At 46.9% G+C, this 20241-nt stretch overlaps 1 protein-coding gene across 1 annotated transcript in view; it reads left to right on the plus strand.

Moving 5' to 3' along the window:
* COLGALT2 (collagen beta(1-O)galactosyltransferase 2) overlaps positions 1-20241 on the plus strand; it is a 265169-nt gene that overhangs the window by 153083 nt on the left and 91845 nt on the right. The window contains exon 5 of the mRNA XM_063940210.1: positions 3300-3504. Coding sequence (XP_063796280.1) covers positions 3300-3504 — 205 coding nt within the window. The remainder of the gene's footprint in view (positions 1-3299; positions 3505-20241) is intronic.

Genomic DNA, 20241 nt, shown 5'->3' on the forward strand with positions numbered 1-20241 from the left:
TCTTTACCAAGGTAATGGCCGAAATGATGATTCTTCTTCGAAGAAAAGGCGTTTTAATTATCCCTTACTTGGACGATCTCCTGATAAGAGCAAGATCCAGAGAACAGTTAGTAGTCGGAGTAGCCCTATCTCAAGTAGTGCTACGGCAGCACGGCTGGATTCTAAATATCCCAAAATCGCAGCTGATTCCGACAACACGTCTTCTGTTCCTAGGGATGATTCTGGACACAGTCCAGAAAAAGGTGTTCCTTCCGGAGGAGAAAGCCAGGGAGTTATCCGAACTGGTCAGAAACCTCCTGAAACCAGGGCAAGTCTCAGTGCATCAATGCACAAGAGTCTTGGGAAAGATGGTAGCTTCCTACGAAGCGATTCCATTCGGCAGATTCCACGCAAGAGCGTTCCAGTGGGATCTGCTGGACAAATGGTCCGGATCGCATCTTCAGATGCATCAACGGATAACCCTGTCCTCAAGGACAAGGGTGTCTCTTCTGTGGTGGTTGCAGAGTGCTCATCTTCTAGAGGGCCGCAGATTCGGCATTCAGGACTGGGTCCTGGTGACCACGGATGCCAGCCTGAGAGGCTGGGGAGCAGTCACACAAGGAAGAAATTTCCAGGGCTTGTGGTCAAGCCTGGAGACATCACTTCACATAAATATCCTGGAGCTAAGGGCCATCTACAATGCTCTAAGCCTAGCACGACCTCTGCTTCAAGGTCAGCCGGTGCTGATTCAGTCGGACAACATCACGGCAGTCGCCCACGTAAACAGACAGGGCGGCACAAGAAGCAGGAGGGCAATGGCAGAAGTTGCAAGGATTCTTCGCTGGGCGGAAAATCATGTGATAGCACTGTCAGCAGTGTTCATTCCGGGAGTGGACAACTGGGAAGCAGACTTCCTCAGCAGGCACGACCTCCACCCGGGAGAGTGGGGACTTCACCCAGAAGTCTTCCACATGATTGTGAACCGTTGGGAAAAACCAAAGGTGGACATGATGGCGTCACGCCTCAACAAAAAACTAGACAGGTATTGCGCCAGGTCACGGGACCCTCAGGCAATAGCTGTGGACGCTTTGGTAACACCGTGGGTGTACCAGTCAGTGTATGTGTTCCCTCCTCTGCCTCTCATACCCAAGGTACTGAGAATCATAAGAAGGAGAGGAGTAAGGACTATACTCGTGGCTCCGGATTGGCCAAGAAGGACTTGGTACCCGGAACTTCAAGAGATGCTCACGGAGGACCCGTGGCCTCTACCTCTACGAAGGGACCTGCTCCAGCAGGGACCCTGTCTGTTCCAAGACTTACCGCGGCTGCGTTTGACGGCATGGCGGTTGAACGCCGGATCCTGAAGGAAAAAGGCATTCCGGATGAAGTCATCCCTACCCTGATCAAAGCCAGGAAGGATGTAACCGTGCAGCATTATCACCGTATTTGGCGTAAATATGTTGCGTGGTGCGAGGCCAGGAAGGCCCCTACAGAGGAATTTCAACTGGGTCGTTTCCTGCATTTCCTGCAAACAGGACTGTCTATGGGCCTAAAATTAGGGTCCATTAAGGTTCAAATTTCGGCCCTGTCGATCTTCTTCCAAAAAGAACTGGCTTCAGTTCCTGAAGTTCAGACGTTTGTCAAAGGGGTGCTGCATATACAGCCTCCTTTTGTGCCTCCAGTGGCACCTTGGGATCTCAATGTGGTTTTGGGGTTCCTAAAATCACATTGGTTTGAACCACTCACCACTGTGGACTTAAAATATCTCACATGGAAAGTGGTAATGCTATTGGCCCTGGCTTCAGCCAGGCGCGTGTCAGAATTGGCCGCTTTATCCTATAAAAGCCCTTACCTAATTTTTCATACGGATAGAGCAGAATTGAGGACTCGTCCTCAATTTCTCCCTAAGGTAGTTTCAGCGTTTCACCTGAATCAGCCTATTGTGGTACCTGCGGCTACTAGGGACTTGCAGGACTCCAAGTTGCTGGACGTAGTCAGGGCCCTGAAAATATACGTTTCCAGGACGGCTGGAGTCAGAAAATCTGAGTCGCTGTTTATCCTGTATGCACCCAACAAGCTGGGTGCTCCTGCTTCTAAGCAGACTATTGCTTGTTGGATTTGTAGTACAACTCAGCTTGCACATTCTGTGGCAGGCTTGCCACAGCCAAAATCTGTAAAAGCCCATTCCACACGGAAAGTGGGCTCATCTTGGGCGGCCGCCCGAGAGGTCTCGGCTTTACAACTTTGCCGAGCAGCTACTTGGTCAGGGGCAAACACGTTTGCTAAATTCTACAATTTTGATACCCTGGCTGAGGAGGACCTGGAGTTCTCTCATTCGGTGCTGCAGAGTCATCCGCACTCTCCCGCCCGTTTGGGAGCTTTGGTATAATCCCCATGGTCCTTACGGAGTTCCCAGCATCCACTAGGACGTCAGAGAAAATAAGAATTTACTTACCGATAATTCTATTTCTCATAGTCCGTAGTGGATGCTGGGCGCCCATCCCAAGTGCGGATTGTCTGCAATACTTGTACATAGTTATTGTTAACTAAATCGGGTTATTGTTGTAGTGAGCCATCTTTTCTAGAGGCTCCTCTGTTTATCATACTGTAAACTGGGTTCAGATCACAAGTTATACGGTGTGATTGGTGTGGCTGGTATGAGTCTTACCCGGGATTCAAAATCCTTCCTTATTGTGTACGCTCGTCCGGGCACAGTATCCTAACTGAGGCTTGGAGGAGGGTCATAGGGGGAGGAGCCAGTGCACACCAGGTAGTACTAAAGCTTTCTATTTGTGCCCAGTCTCCTGCGGAGCCGCTATTCCCCATGGTCCTTACGGAGTTCCCAGCATCCACTACGGACTATGAGAAATAGAATTATCGGTAAGTAAATTCTTATTTTTTTTATTTTTTTTTAAATAATGATTTTCCATTTGAGCATCTGTATTCTCCTTAATGCCCACAGGGCCCTAGGCAGCTGTCCATGTTGCCTTATGGAAAATCTGTCCCTGGTTCCTTCTGATTAGCTTCTGTCATTTTTCAAACACAGTCTGTAAAATGACAGAAGCGGATTGGTTTGTACTTTATCTGTCTTCACTTTTTCTCTCTCCAGGCTTGGATAAATCTCCCCCATAGATTGTAGGATCTGTTTGGGCAGTGACTGATATGAATTATCACGTATTCACTGTAAAGTTCTGTGTACTACTATATATGTATGCTTTTATGTTTTCAGTTTTTTCTACTTTCTATTTAGTTTTTGAATCCACTGAATTGATGTTTACTGTTGTTCCTTTAATATTTCAATCCCTACTGGTTTTTTTCAGGGTTACTATAAAAGAACTCCTGATTATGTTATCATAAGAGAATGGAAGAGAATGGGCTGTTTTCCGGTCCCAATGATTCATTCAACAATGCTTATTGATCTCCGGAAAGAAGCATCTTTGAAACTGCAATTCTATCCTCCACATGAAGACTTTACTTGGACTTTTGATGACATCATTGTATTTGCATTCTCTTGTAGACAAGCAGGTATGTATGTATATATGTATGTGTAGACCTGTGTTTGAGAACATCAAGTACAGGCCACAGCATGCTTAGCAACGGCTGGAGGGCATGTTCTAGCCCTGTTTAACAAAGAAGAACTCACTATCTGAGCAGTTGCAGCATAGTTTGTGAATGGAATTTTTATGTTATTCCCATATGTATATATATATAATTTTCCTTTGTTCCATCGGTCAGCGTATAGTTTTGTATCCACATATCAGTATATAACTTACATCCTTATGTTTACAAGTAACTATTTTGATAATTATTATTATATTTTTATATTTCCCTTGTGTCTAATAAATCATTATGCTGATTATTGGGGCATATTGTAATCCCCTTTATTGTTAATGGAAACTGCAGTTTGGCTCTACATAGCCCCGTTGGCTAAAGATGGCGTTAGTAGCTGGGAATTCACTAAGAAGGCATTCTCACAGGGACTTGCAGTCCATATATTTAGTCACCCATTCAGAAACTGGAGCTGTGCATGTATAATTTAATGTCCGCCCATATGCAGCAAATTACAGTGATCGCTATTAATGCACTGTATCGCCATGACAGCCTCTGTTCTGGCACGGGCTAATTTATAAAAATCCAATCCAAATCCAGTTGTTAGAAATTTCAAAAGAATAGTTAATTGTTCCATTGTCATTCTCTTACAAGGTTAAAAGGGCATTTTATTCTAATCTGATCATTAGGTTTGCACTTGTATACACTGCATTTTGGGTGATGTTCAATAGATCAGTATAAAACAAAAACAAATTCTAATTACAGTGGATGTGCTAATTCCATTGAGCCCCTGATAGTTGTAAAGGTGCACTCAGGCTAAATGTGTTAGTTTCAAAGTTCATGGGGGGGGGCATTAATACCTGCTTCCCCTATTTAACACAGGGGGTCATTCCGAGTTGATCGCACGTAACAACTTTTTGCTGCTCGTTCGATCAACTTGACGCCGCCTATGGGGGGAGTGTATTTTAGCCTAGCAGGGCTGCGATCGCTTGTGCAGCCCTGCTATGCTAAAAAAGTTTCAAGCAAAACAAAACTAGCCCTGCACCTACTTACCCAGTGCGATGGATCCAGCGATGAAGGTCCCGACTGTGACGTCAGAGATCCGCCCTCCAAACGCCTGTACACGGCTGCGTCCGCCTGAGTTCGCCTTACCACGCCTGGGAAACGGTGAGTAGATGCCCCGTTCCTCCTTCATGCTGTCAATCTTCATGCGATCGTGCCTGCGATCACTTTCATCGGTCCTTGCGTCGTTGCCCGGCGATGGGCGTCGCTAGGCAATATCGCGCGCGTGCAATGCAGCCACCGCGCAGCCTCAGTTCCGACCCGTTCGCACCACAGCGAAGAACCGCTGCGTGCGAACGGGTCAGAATGACCCCCACAGTTTGAATAGTAATAGGAGAGAGGAGTGCAGCATGGGACTGTTACATATATTGCAGACTCCACAATATTCGTTAAAAAGTTCATCCACAGTAAGTAGACTTTTAGTTTCTATGCTAACTTATTGAACTTCATCCAGAATTACAGTTTTGCTTTTGTGTTCATTTATTCTTTCATTATTATACTGTGATAGTATGTTGTTTAGACTACTTCCCATAATAGATTGTTTGTCAGCATGTATTGCACATGCTTTTTTCTTTAGTCTGTTTGTGACAATTAATTATGGCCAGTCTGTTAAGGGGGGTCCACATGTAGGGATTCGGGCTCAGCTCGATGTGTTCTGAGCCCGATGTAGGTTTAGCACACATCGCAGCTGGTGTCTGTACACACGCTGCGATGTGTGCTAGCCCGATCCTAATAAAACAGAATGACAGGAGCGCTTAAATGTATAAAATGAATTAATAAAAATAATAATAGATTTTTTGCAAACACCTGTGAAAAGAAAAAATGGTTAATGAGCAATGTTTACAGCACTTTCGTGCTAATGTGAGAAGTCCTGTGCGGGAGTCCTTTTTATAAATGCCGGCACTTTGGTCCGTACTGCGGCTGCAGTGGGAAAGTCTAACTAACTATCCCTAGTGCTGCCTACCTTTCAGTCACGTCCAGACTGTGCTTCTTTCTTGCGGATCGCGTCCTGCCGGCTGGTCCCAATGCTGGTACACGCGCTCCCGTCTTCACACCCGTTTGGCGCAGGCGGGATGACGTCAGGGCTTCACTCACTGATTCTTTTCCAACGCGTTTCGGACTTGCTGGTCCTTAATCCTGGTTTCCAAACAGACAGCCAGTGGTACTCCAGTATCCTTGCAAGTACCACTGGCTGTCTGTTTGGAAACCAGGATTAAGGACCAGCAAGTCCGAAACGCGTTGGAAAAGAATCAGTGAGTGAAGCCCTGACGTCATCCCGCCTGCGCCAAACGGATGTGAAGACGGGAGCGCGTGTACCAGCATTGGGACCAGCCGGCAGGACGCGATCCGCAAGAAAGAAGCACAGTCTGGACGTGACTGAAAGGTAGGCAGCACTAGGGATAGTTAGTTAGACTTTCCCACTGCAGCCGCAGTACGGACCAAAGTGCCGGCATTTATAAAAAGGACTCCCGCACAGGACTTCTCACATTAGCACGAAAGTGCTGTAAACATTGCTCATTAACCATTTTTTCTTTTCACAGGTGTTTGCAAAAAATCTATTATTATTTTTATTAATTCATTTTATACATTTAAGCGCTCCTGTCATTCTGTTTTATTGTTACTATTTCTTAAAGGAGCAGCTCCACAATACTTCCAAAGCGCGGGTTATCCATCACACCTAGCCCGATCCTAACTAGACTGCAAGGCTTAAGGAGAGCCCAGCGATCTAGCCAGATCTTGACTGCATGCAGTGAAGAGCTGAGCCAGCTATAGCGACGCGAGGGGCCGTGCATCGCTATGCCGTATACACACGGAGCGATCAGTCCTTAATTTCTAAGCGATCTAGACAGAACACTTAGAAAATAGGATAATATCGCTCCGTGTGTACCCTCCTTTAGACTCTGACAATTATGTCCTAAAATGGCATTTGATTGTGATGAACTCTCCTCTAAAAAGAATATAATCCTGTACAATCCATTCTATGTCAGGATACCTCACTTGCTATCTGATATGCTGATCTTGTCAGAGGCTGGTCTTCTCATCATATCATACACAGAGGATGATGTGCATGTGATGCAACATCGTCAGCGATGGGGGAAAGTAGCCCACCCTCTCAGGACAGGATCCCTGCTACATGATCCTGCAAATGGACTGGGCAGCAATGGCGGGAATTGTGTCTCCATACTAGAGATGAGCGCCGGAAATTTTTCGGGTTTTGTGTTTTGGTTTTGGGTTCGGTTCCGCGGCCGTGTTTTGGGTTCGACCGCGTTTTGGCAAAACCTCACCGAATTTTTTTTGTCGGATTCGGGTGTGTTTTGGATTCGGGTGTTTTTTTAAAAAAACCCTAAAAAACAGCTTAAATCATAGAATTTGGGGGTAATTTTGATCCCAAAGTATTATTAACCTCAAAAAACATAATTTACACTCATTTTCAGCCTATTCTGAACACATCACACCTCACAATATTATTTTTAGTCCTAAAATTTGCACCGAGGTCGCTGTGTGAGTAAGATAAGCGACCCTAGTGGCCGACACAAACACCGGGCCCATCTAGGAGTGGCACTGCAGTGTCACGCAGGATGGCCCTTCCAAAAAACCCTCCCCAAACAGCACATGACGCAAAGAAAAAAAGAGGCGCAATGAGGTAGCTGACTGTGTGAGTAAGATTAGCGACCCTAGTGGCCGACACAAACACCGGGCACATCTAGGAGTGGCACTGCAGTGTCACGCAGGATGTCCCTTCCAAAAAACCCTCCCCAAACAGCACATGACGCAAAGAAAAAAAGAGGCGCAATGAGGTAGCTGTGTGAGTAAGATTAGCGACCCTAGTGGCCGACACAAACACCGGGCCCATCTAGGAGTGGCACTGCAGTGTCACGCAGGATGTCCCTTCCAAAAAACCCTCCCCAATCAGCACATGATGCAAAGAAAAAGAAAAGAAAAAAGAGGTGCAAGATGGAATTATCCTTGGGCCCTCCCACCCACCCTTATGTTGTATAAACAAAACAGGACATGCACACTTTAACCAACCCATCATTTCAGTGACAGGGTCTGCCACACGACTGTGACTGATATGACGGGTTGGTTTGGACCCCCCCCAAAAAAGAAGCAATTAATCTCTCCTTGCACAAACTGGCTCTACAGAGGCAAGATGTCCACCTCATCTTCACCCTCCGATATATCACCGTGTACATCCCCCTCCTCACAGATTATCAATTCGTCCCCACTGGAATCCACCATCTCAGCTCCCTGTGTACTTTGTGGAGGCAATTGCTGCTGGTCAATGTCTCCGCGGAGGAATTGATTATAATTCATTTTAATGAACATCATCTTCTCCACATTTTCTGGATGTAACCTCGTACGCCGATTGCTGACAAGGTGAGCGGCGGCACTAAACACTCTTTCGGAGTACACACTTGTGGGAGGGCAACTTAGGTAGAATAAAGCCAGTTTGTGCAAGGGCCTCCAAATTGCCTCTTTTTCCTGCCAGTATAAGTACGGACTGTGTGACGTGCCTACTTGGATGCGGTCACTCATATAATCCTCCACCATTCTATCAATGTTGAGAGAATCATATGCAGTGACAGTAGACGACATGTCCGTAATCGTTGTCAGGTCCTTCAGTCCGGACCAGATGTCAGCATCAGCAGTCGCTCCAGACTGCCCTGCATCACCGCCAGCGGGTGGGCTCGGAATTCTGAGCCTTTTCCTCGCACCCCCAGTTGCGGGAGAATGTGAAGGAGGAGATGTTGACAGGTCGCGTTCCGCTTGACTTGACAATTTTGTCACCAGCAGGTCTTTCAACCCCAGCAGACCTGTGTCTGCCGGAAAGAGAGATCCAAGGTAGGCTTTAAATCTAGGATCGAGCACGGTGGCCAAAATGTAGTGCTCTGATTTCAACAGATTGACCACCCGTGAATCCTTGTTAAGCGAATTAAGGGCTGCATCCACAAGTCCCACATGCCTAGCGGAATCGCTCCGTGTTAGCTCCTTCTTCAATGCCTCCAGCTTCTTCTGCAAAAGCCTGATGAGGGGAATGACCTGACTCAGGCTGGCAGTGTCTGAACTGACTTCACGTGTGGCAAGTTCAAAGGGCATCAGAACCTTGCACAACGTTGAAATCATTCTCCACTGCACTTGAGACAGGTGCATTCCATCTCCTATATCGTGCTCAATTGTATAGGCTTGAATGGCCTTTTGCTGCTCCTCCAACCTCTGAAGCATATAGAGGGTTGAATTCCACCTCGTTACCACTTCTTGCTTCAGATGATGGCAGGGCAGGTTCAGTAGTTTTTGGTGGTGCTCCAGTCTTCTGTACGTGGTGCCTGTACGCCGAAAGTGTCCCGCAATTTTTCTGGCCACCGACAGCATCTCTTGCACGCCCCTGTCGTTTTTTAAAAAATTCTGCACCACCAAATTCAAGGTATGTGCAAAACATGGGACGTGCTGGAATTTGCCCATATTTAATGCACACACAATATTGCTGGCGTTGTCCGATGCCACAAATCCACAGGAGAGTCCAATTGGGGTAAGCCATTCCGCGATGATCTTCCTCAGTTGCCGTAAGAGGTTTTCAGCTGTGTGCGTATTCTGGAAAGCGGTGATACAAAGCGTAGCCTGCCTAGGAAAGAGTTGGCGTTTGCGAGATGCTGCTACTGGTGCCGCCGCTGCTGTTCTTGCGGCGGGAGTCCATACATCTACCCAGTGGGCTGTCACAGTCATATAGTCCTGACCCTGCCCTGCTCCACTTGTCCACATGTCCGTGGTTAAGTGGACATTGGGTACAACTGCATTTTTTAGGAGACTGGTGAGTCTTTTTCTGACGTCCGTGTACATTCTCGGTATCGCCTGCCTAGAGAAGTGGAACCTAGATGGTATTTGGTAACGGGGGCACACTGCCTCAATAAATTGTCTAGTTCCCTGTGAACTAACGGCGGATACCGGACGCACGTCTAACACCAACATAGTTGTCAAGGACTCAGTTATCCGCTTTGCAGTAGGATGACTGCTGTGATATTTCATCTTCCTCGCAAAGGACTGTTGAACAGTCAATTGCTTACTGGAAGTAGTACAAGTGGGCTTACGACTTCCCCTCTGGGATGACCATCGACTCCCAGCGGCAACAACAGCAGCGCCAGCAGCAGTAGGCGTTACACGCAAGGATGCATCGGAGGAATCCCAGGCAGGAGAGGACTCGTCAGACTTGCCAGTGACATGGCCTGCAGGACTATTGGCATTCCTGGGGAAGGAGGAAATTGACACTGAGGGAGTTGGTGGGGTGGTTTGCGTGAGCTTGGTTACAAGAGGAAGGGATTTACTGGTCAGTGGACTGCTTCCGCTGTCACCCAAAGTTTTTGAACTTGTCACTGACTTATTATGAATGCGCTGCAGGTGACGTATAAGGGAGGATGTTCCGAGGTGGTTAACGTCCTTACCCCTACTTATTACAGCTTGACAAAGGGAACACACGGCTTGACACCTGTTGTCCGCATTTCTGGTGAAATACCTCCACACCGAAGAGCTGATTTTTTTGGTATTTTCACCTGGCATGTCAACGGCCATATTCCTCCCACGGACAACAGGTGTCTCCCCGGGTGCCTGACTTAAACAAACCACCTCACCATCAGAATCCTCCTGGTCAATTTCCTCCCCAGCGCCAGCAACACCCATATCCTCCTCATCCTGGTGTACTTCAACACTGACATCTTCAATCTGACTATCAGGAACTGGACTGCGGGTGCTCCTTCCAGCACTTGCAGGGGGCATGCAAATAGTGGAAGGCGCATGCTCTTCACGTCCAGTGTTGGGAAGGTCAGGCATCGCAAACGACACAATTGGACTCTCCTTGTGGATTTGGGATTTCAAAGAACGCACAGTTCTTTGCGGTGCTTTTGCCAGCTTGAGTCTTTTCAGTTTTCTAGCGAGAGGCTGAGTGCTTCCATCCTCATGTGAAGCTGAACCACTAGCCATGAACATAGGCCAGGGCCTCAGCCGTTCCTTGCCACTCCGTGTGGTAAATGGCATATTGGCAAGTTTACGCTTCTCCTCCGACAATTTTATTTTAGGTTTTGGAGTCCTTTTTTTTCTGATATTTGGTGTTTTGGATTTGACATGCTCTGTACTATGACATTGGGCATCGGCCTTGGCAGACGACGTTGCTGGCATTTCATCGTCTCGGCCATGACTAGTGGCAGCAGCTTCAGCACGAGGTGGAAGTGGATCTTGATCTTTCCCTAATTTTGGAACCTCAACTTTTTTGTTCTCCATATTTTATAGGCAGAACTAAAAGGCACCTCAGGTAAACAATGGAGATGGATGGATTGGATACTAGTATACAATTATGGACGGACTGCCACGGTTAGGTGGTATAAAAAAACCACGGTTAGGTGGTATATATTATAATAATAATACAATTATGGATGGACGGACTGCCTGCCAACTGCCGACACAGAGGTAGCCACAGCCGTGAACTACCGCACTGTACACTGGTTGATAAAGAGATAGTAGTATACTCGTAACAACTAGTATGACACTATGACGACGGTATAAAGAATGAAAAAAAAACCACGGTTAGGTGGTATATATTATAATAATAATACAATTATGGATGGACGGACTGCCTGCCGACTGCCGACACAGAGGTAGCCACAGCCGTGAACTACCGCACTGTACACTGGTTGATAAAGAGATAGTAGTATACTCGTAACAACTAGTATGACACTATGACGACGGTATAAAGAATGAAAAAAAAAACCACGGTTAGGTGGTATATATTATAATAATAATACAATTATGGATGGACGGACTGCCTGCCGACTGCCGACACAGAGGTAGCCACAGCCGTGAACTACCGCACTGTACACTGGTTGATAAAGAGATAGTAGTATACTCGTAACAACTAGTATGACACTATGACGACGGTATAAAGAATGAAAAAAAAACCACGGTTAGGTGGTATATATTATAATAATAATACAATTATGGATGGACGGACTGCCTGCCGACTGCCGACACAGAGGTAGCCACAGCCGTGAACTACCGCACTGTACACTGGTTGATAAAGAGATAGTAGTATACTCGTAACAACTAGTATGACACTATGACGACGGTATAAAGAATGCAAAAAAAACCACAGTTAGGTGGTATATATTATAATAATAATACAATTATGGATGGACGGACTGCCTGCCGACTGCCGACACAGAGGTAGCCACAGCCGTGAACTACCGCACTGTACACTGGTTGATAAAGAGATAGTAGTATACTCGTAACAACTAGTATGACACTATGACGGTATAAAGAATGAAAAAAAAACCACGGTTAGGTGGTATATATTATAATAATAATACAATTATGGATGGACGGACTGCCTGCCGACTGCCGACACAGAGGTAGCCACAGCCGTGAACTACCGCACTGTACACTGGTTGATAAAGAGATAGTAGTATACTCGTAACAATTAGGATGACACTATGACGGTATAAAGAATGAAAAAAAAACCACGGTTAGTGGTAGGTATATAATAATAAATAATACAATTCTGGTCGGACGGACTGCCTGCCGTGTGCCGACACAGAGGTAGCCACAGCCGTGAACTACCGCACTGTACACTGGTTGATAAAGAGATAGTAGTATACTCGTAACAATTAGGATGACACTATGACGGTATAAAGAATGAAAAAAAAACCACGGTTAGGTGGTAGGTATATAATAATAAATAATACAATTCTGGTCGGACGGACTGCCTGCCGTGTGCCGACACAGAGGTAGCCACAGCCGTGAACTACCGCACTGTACACTGGTTGATAAAGAGATAGTAGTATACTCGTAACAATTAGGATGACACTATGACGGTATAAAGAATGAAAAAAAAACCACGGTTAGGTGGTAGGTATATAATAATAAATAATACAATTCTGGTCGGACGGACTGCCTGCCGTGTGCCGACACAGAGGTAGCCACAGCCGTGAACTACCGCACTGTACTGTGTCTGCTGCTAATATAGACTGGTTGATATTTAAAGAGATATTAGTAGTATACAACAATACTATACTGGTGGTCAGGCACTGGTCACCACTCCTGCAGCAAAAGTGTGCACTGTTAATTAATATAATTGTACTCCTGGCTCCTGCTAACAACCTGCAGTGCTCCCCAGTCTCCCCCACAATTAATTATAAGCTTTTAATTTATACATTGATGACTGTGCAGCACACTGGGCTGAGCTGAGTGCACACAGACTGAGTCACACTGTGTGACTGACTGTGCTGTGTATCGTTTTTTTTTTCAGGCAGAGAACGGATATAGCAGAGAGAAGTGAACGGATATATTATATTAAATAAAAGTTAACTAGCAACTGCACTGGTCACTGACTGTGGTAAACTAACTCTGTCTGCGACTCTGCACAATCTCTCTCTATCTAATCTATCTATCTCTATTCTAATGGAGAGGACGCCAGACACGTCCTCTCCCTATCAATCTCAATGCACGAGTGAAAATGGCGGCGACGCGCGGCTCCTTATATAGAATCCGAGTCTCGCGATAGAATCCGAGCCTCGCGAGAATCCGACAGCGTCATGATGACGTTCGGGCGCGCTCGGGTTAACCGAGCAAGGCGGGAAGATCCGAGTCGCTCGGACCCGTGGAAAAAAAAGTGAAGTTCGTGCGGGTTCGGATTCAAAGAAACCGAACCCGCTCATCTCTACTCCATACCCCACACGCCATTAACTGGCATGCTTATTTTCCTAACATTCTAAACTTTTATAAAAGGAATTGGTATAAACATGTATATTACAGTAATAGATACACAAGTGTATTTATAAACCTACAATGTGTAATTATAGATTAGCAACATCATTTGTTGTACATAATATTCATGGGTAAATGACATACCCCAGAACAGTCCCAGTTTCCTGCAGGATATAGAGGCATGCATGGGTGAGGTGCTGGGTGGATCAGTGGCATTGCCTATTTGTACCAGCATTTTGATCTAGTATGTGGAGATGTATACAGAGGCGTAACTGTGGGAGGCAACGGAGTCGGCTGCCGCTGGGCTCTTGCTCTTTAGGGGAGCACCTCTCCTCCTGTTCTGTGTTCAGCGACACTATTCAGTTAAGTTAATTGACAGGCACTGCTATCTTTTCTGTGGCTGACTCACCTCCCCCACTAGTCCCTGCACCTTACAAGTCACACCCTCTTTATTATAGATGCACATTTTAAAAGCGTCATACCCAGGATTACAACCCACAACCTATTACACTGGAAGCAGGCACCTTACTGATTAAGCTATTTGCTTCTGCATAGGAAGCATGAGAATTCTAACTACACTGCTCAAAAAAATAAAGGGAACACTAAAATAACACATCCTAGATCTGAATGAATGTAATATTCTTATTAAATACTTTGTTCTTTACATAGTTGAATGTGCTGACAACAAAATCACACAAAAATTATCAATGGAAATCAAATTTATTAAGCCATGGAGGTCTGGATTTGGAGTCACACTCAAAATTAAAGTGGAAAAACACACTACAGGCTGATCCAACTTTGCTGTAATGTCCTTAAAACAAGTCAAAATGAGGCTCAGTAGAGTGTGTCCTGCAGTGGGGGAGGAGGGGGGCAGTTGGGAGGCTCTGTCACTCGCTGCAGCGTCTATTCACTTGAGCCAAGCCCCCTTTACATAGACCACGCCCCTTTTTGGGAGAGCGCGCGGCATCGCCGCGCATGTGTCCCGCTTCAACACAGGTCAAAGTTGGGAGTTATGGACAATGAAATGTAAATATATATTATGTTTTCTCTTACGTCCTAGAGGATAGTGGGCTTCCAATTAGTACCATGGGGTATAGACGGGTACACTAGGAGCCATGGGCACTTTAAGAATTTGATAGTGTGGGCTGGCACCTCCCTCTATGCACCTCCTACCAGACTCAGTTTAGAAAATGTGCCCGGAGGAGCCGGTCACGCTGAGGGAAGCTCCTGAAGAGTTTTCTGCGTTTATTTTATTTGTTTGTTATTTTCAGGCAGGACTGGTTGACTTGGGGGGGGGGGGGACAGCCTCCCATAGGGTTAATGGTCCCGTTCCCCGCTGACATGACACTAGCTCTCTGTCGGGAAATATTCGCAAGCCCCACCACGGCGAGCGTACATTCCCGCAGCACATTGCCACCCCTAACAGATCCAGAAGAAAGAAGAGTGGTGAGTACTAAGCTGGCGTCCCGGCTAGCGGGTCACCGGCCATAATGGTGGCACGAGGGTACGGAGACGCACGGCTTCTAACCGGGGCGGGTTGCATCTCCAGACACAGTACACAACTGCGTCTCAGTACACTGTACACAGTACCCAAACTGGCAAATACAGCCTTAAAACGGTTCTACTCCATTTTAAAAACATAAATTTCCTCAGCAAGTATAAAAAAAGCGAGAAGACCGCGCACCATTAAAGGGGCGAGGCTTCACTATGAGAGGATCCAGCAGCTCACCAGCTCCATTTTCCCTCCGTAGTGGACACAGACGCTGACTGACAGGGAGGCGCAGTTCCTCCGGTGTGACTCCAGATTACCTCAGCGGTACCAGGGGGTAATAGCAGGGGGAGGAGCGATATTAGGGTACTAAGTCCCCAATCTGGGTACTTAGTCTGCGACCAAGCTAAGCTTGGCATTAGCGGTAAGGGCGCTGTGGGCTGGCTCCAAAATACTCTGTGTCTCCCTGGAAGGGCTCTTTGTGGGTTAATTGTGCTTTTAACCTTTCCTGTGCGTGTGTGCTGTCACATTTACATTATGTCAGGCAAAGAGTGTGTTTCATGTACAGCGGAGTGGTTCTCATCCCCAAGGAGCTCACTACTATGTACTCAGGGCAGTGCACCTTCTCAGGCTAGCGGGGCTGAACCAGTGTGGCTGGATTACATTACAGGAATGATTTCCAATATTTGTAATAAATTGTCCCGCAACGAGATAGAGATGCATTACTTAATACAGTCTGTGGATGAGTTATGAACAGAGACTCAGTCCCCACACCAGCGTCTCAGTCCTCTACCATTTGTCCACAAAAGCTAACTCTGGCCCATGTCCTGCAGTCTGACTCTGACACTGAAGGGTCAGACATGGAGGAAGGGAAGGTGGATACAGAAGGGGGGGTTGCTGCTCTGTCACAGGGAATAGAGGCTCTTATAGAAACTATCAGAGACGGCCTGCAAATTCCTGATAAGATGACAAAGGTGTATGAGGAATCTTATTTTAATGTAAAAAATAAGTCATCAGTCACTTTTCCTGTGTCAAAAGAATGGAATACCCTGTTACCATGGGTTAATCCTGATAGGACATTTCAACTCCCTAAAAGGTTACTCTCGTCCTTTCCTTTCCCTCCTGAGGATAGGAAAAAATGGGAACATCCACCGATAGTGGATGCATCAGTGTCCAGGCTGTCACGGAAAATAGTATTGCCGGTCCCTGGTGCAGTCTCCCTAATAGACACGGCTGATCGTAAAATTGAGACTACACTAAAATCCTCGAACGCAGCTGCTGGGGTGGCCCAGGAACCCACTGTTGCATGTGCGTGGATTACAAAAGCCATTGTTAAATGGTCAGGTAACCTAATTGAGGGGTTAGATTCCTTACCTAGGGGGGAGATTGTTTTACTCCTGCAATATATACAGGACTCTGCGAACTTCACCGTGGAAACCATAAAAGATAGGCTTGCTTAAAGCACGCACCACTGCTATGGCAGTGTCGGCACGCAGGGGCTTGTGGCTACGCCAGTGGACTGCTGATGCGGACTCCAGGAAGGGCGTGGAATGTCTACCATTCACAGGAGAGGCCTTATTTGGAGACAAAATAGACAAATGGATCTCCAAAGCTACTTCGGGTAAGTCTACATATCTTCTTTCCGCAGCTCACCCAGCCAGGAAAGCTTACTCAGCTTCAAATTTACAGTCCTTTTGGACGGTCAAGTTTAAGGGCAATCCAGAGGTGCAAATCCAGAGGTGCTTCTACAGCCACCAGATGCGCAAGAGGTAAATCACACAAGCCAGAAACGTCCGGTTCTCAGGAACAGAGCTTCGCTCTGCTTCCTCAAAGCCTTCAGCATGATGGTGGACTGCGATGCCTGGAAGACTGGCAGGTGGGAGCCTGGCTAAAATTCTTCAGTCACATCTGGACAAGTTCATGCCAGGATCCTTGGGTCATAGATCTTATTTCCCAGGGCTACAGACTGGATGTTCCAAGAGCTCCCATCTCACAGATTCTTCAATTCAGGCTTACTAGTTTCACAAGATGCAAGTATACCTTTACAGGACGCCATTCAAAAACTGGTGCTGACTCAGGTCATTGTCCCAGTTCCACCTCATCAGCAAAACAAGGGGTACTATTCAAACTTTTTTGTAGTACCGAAACCGGACGGTTTGGTAAGGCCGATTCTGAACCTCAAGTCGTTGAACCCGTACTTAAGAGTGTTCAAATTCAAGATGGAGCGGTGATCTCAGGTCTGGTGGAGGGGGAATTCCTAGTGTCTCTGGATATCAAGGATGCATACCTTCACGTTCCCATCTGGCCGCCTCATCAGGCTTATCTACGGTTTGCACTGCAGGACTATCACTACCAGTTCCAGGCCCTGCCATTTGGTCTCTCCACGACACCGAGGGTGTTTACCAAAGTGATGGCAGAGATGATGTTTCTACTCCGAAAATAGGGGGTGACCATAATTCCGTACCTGGATGAAATTCTGACCAGGATAATGGGTGGATTCTGAACCTTTTGAAATCTCACCTAGAGCCGACACGGCTGCTTCCATTCCTGGGAATGATACTGGACACGGAGTCGCAGAAGGTGTTCCTTCCCTTGGAAAAGGCATTAGTAATCCAGTCAATGGTTCAGGATGTCCTGATGCCCACCCGGATATCGGTGCTTCTATGCATTCGCCTTCTGGGGAAAATGATGGCCTCTTACGAGGCGCTTCAATACGGAAGGTTTCACGCAAGACCCTTCTAGCTTGATCTGTTGGACAAATGGTCCGGATTGCATCTTCGCATGCACCAAAGGATCAGTCTGTCGCCAAAAGCCAGGATCTCCCTTCTGTTGTGGCTACAGACTTATCACCTTGTCGAGGGTCGGAGGTTCGGTATTCAGAATTGGATTCTGTTAACCACGGATGCAAGCCTCAGAGGTTGGGGAGCAGTCACCCAGGGGGTGCAGTTTCAAGGAGGATGGTCAAGTCAGGAAGTCATCCTTCCAATCAACATTCTGGAACTCAGGGCCATATACAACGCCCTTCTGCTGGCCTCATATCTTCTTCAAGTTCAGGACATTCAGGTCCATTCGGACAATGTGACTGCAATAACGTACATAAACGGACAGGGCGGAACGAAAAGCAGAGCAGCAATGTCAGAGGTGTCAAGAATTCTCCTCTGGGCAGAAAAACACGCTATGGCGTTATCAGCGGTCTTCATTCCGGGAGTAGGCAACTGGGAAGCAGACTTCCTCAGCAGACACGACCTGCACCCGGGGGAGTGGGGCCTTCACCCGGCAGTGTTCAGGTGCTTGACATGTCAATGGGGATATCCACAAATCAACATGATGGCCTCTTGTCTCAACACGAAGCTCAAGCGGGATTGTTCCAGGTCGAGAGACCCACAGGCAGTGGCGATAGACGCTCTGACGACTCCACGGGTCTATCAGCTGGTGTACGTGTTTCCTCCACTTCCTCTGATCCCAATAATTCTCAAAAGAATAAAAATGGAAAAGGTTCAAGCAATACTCATTGCTCCGGACTGGCCAAGAAGGGCCTGGTATGCGGACCTTTTGGAGATGCTTCTTGAAGATCCGTGGCCTCTACCTTTTCGCGAGGATCTTCTGCAACAGGGCCCGGTGGTCTATCAAGACTTACCGCGGCTATGTTTGACGGCATGGAAGTTGAACGGCTGAGAGGGATCCCTGACAAGGTTATTCTGACTATGATCCAAACCAGGAAGGGGGTAACGTGTAGACATTACCACCATAGGTGGAAATACGTCTCTTGCTGTGAGAGTAGAAATTATTCTGTGGTGGAATTTCATCTGGGACATTTCCTGCTTTTCGGCAGGCAGGTGTGGATATGGGCCGAACTGGTTTGAACCATTGCCGAAGGTAGACATAAATTATCTTAAGTGGAAGACGTCACACTGTTGGCCTTGGCTTTGGCGAGACGTGTGTCGGAAGCTGGTGGCGTTGTCTCACAAGAGCCCTATTTAATCTTTCATGTGGACAGAGCTGAACTCAGGACTCATCAGCAATTTCTTCCTAAAGTGGTGTCGCCGTTTCAAAACAACCAACCTTTTGTGGTTCCGGTGGTTACCGACACTTCTGCTACTTCAAAGTATTTGGAAGGGCTTTGAAGGTGTCTGTAAAGAGAACAGCTCGTCACAGAAAATCGGACGCACTGTTTGTTCTTTATGATCCCAATAAGATTGGGTGTCCTGCTTCTCAGCAGTCAATTGCACGCTGGATCAGGCTCGCTATCCTGCATGTTTTTTCCACGACAGGCTTGCCGATTCCAGGATCTGTACAGGTCCACTCTACTAGGTCGGTGGGTTCTTCTTGGGCGGCTGCCCGCGGTGTCTCGGCTTTACAGCTCTACCAAGCAGCTACTTGGTCGGGTTCGAACACGTTTGCTAAGTTCTACGTGTTCGATACTTAGGCCTCTGAGGACCTTTAGTTTGGTCAATCAGTTCTGCAGGAACCTCAGCACTCTCCCATTCGGTTTGGGAGCTTTGGTTCTTCCCCATGGTACTAAAGGGAACCCCAGTATCCTCTAGGATGTAAGAGAAAATAGGATTTTTATTTCCTACCGGTAAATCCTTCTCTCGTAGTCCGTAGAGGATACTGGGCACCCGCCCGATGCTTTGTTCTTCCTGCACTGTTACTTGGTTAAGTATGGTTGGTTCAGCTGTTGCTGTACCTGTTTCCAGTTGGGTTAGCATGGCTTTCCTCTTGTTTTGTGTGTGCTGGTTCAGAATCTCACCACTATCCTTTTATATCTTTCTCTCTAAGTATGTCCATCTCCTCGGGCACAGTTTCCTAGACTGAGTCTGGTAGGAGGGCATAGAGGGAGGAGCCAGCCCACACTATCAATTTATTAAAGTACCCGCGGCTCCTAGTGGACCCGTCTATACCCCATGGTACTAAATGAAACCCCAGTATCCTCTACGGACTACGAGAAAAGGATTTACCGGTAGGTAATTAAAATCCTATTTTTCAGAACACTCCATATATACATTAAATATTAAATAGTTCAACACAGGCAACGCCAATCATATATTAAGTGGAAGTCTAGGTATAGAGCATTTTGTCCCTCATGGAATGGGACATGTTCGGAGGTATGCAAAATCTAATATACACCCCCCACCTTTTCCCAATATCCCTTATGGACTACGAGAAAAGGATTTACCGGTAGGTATTAAAATCCTATTTTCGTCATTATGGGGGCATGAACAGTGCTCAGTGAGCTGCTGGTCATGCCCCCTGTCCCTCTCTGCCGGGGCATGCGCACATCATCTATTGACAGGGGGATCTCCTAACGCCCCTCCCACCGGGGGACAATGCGACCCGCGGGTGGGACATCGGGAAAAACTGTGAAAAACATGGACTTTCCCACCAAAATCCAGACAATTGAGAGGTATGCCACAGGC

This window comes from Pseudophryne corroboree, chromosome 9, assembly GCF_028390025.1.
Source record: "Pseudophryne corroboree isolate aPseCor3 chromosome 9, aPseCor3.hap2, whole genome shotgun sequence".
Lineage (NCBI taxonomy): Eukaryota > Metazoa > Chordata > Amphibia > Anura > Myobatrachidae > Pseudophryne > Pseudophryne corroboree.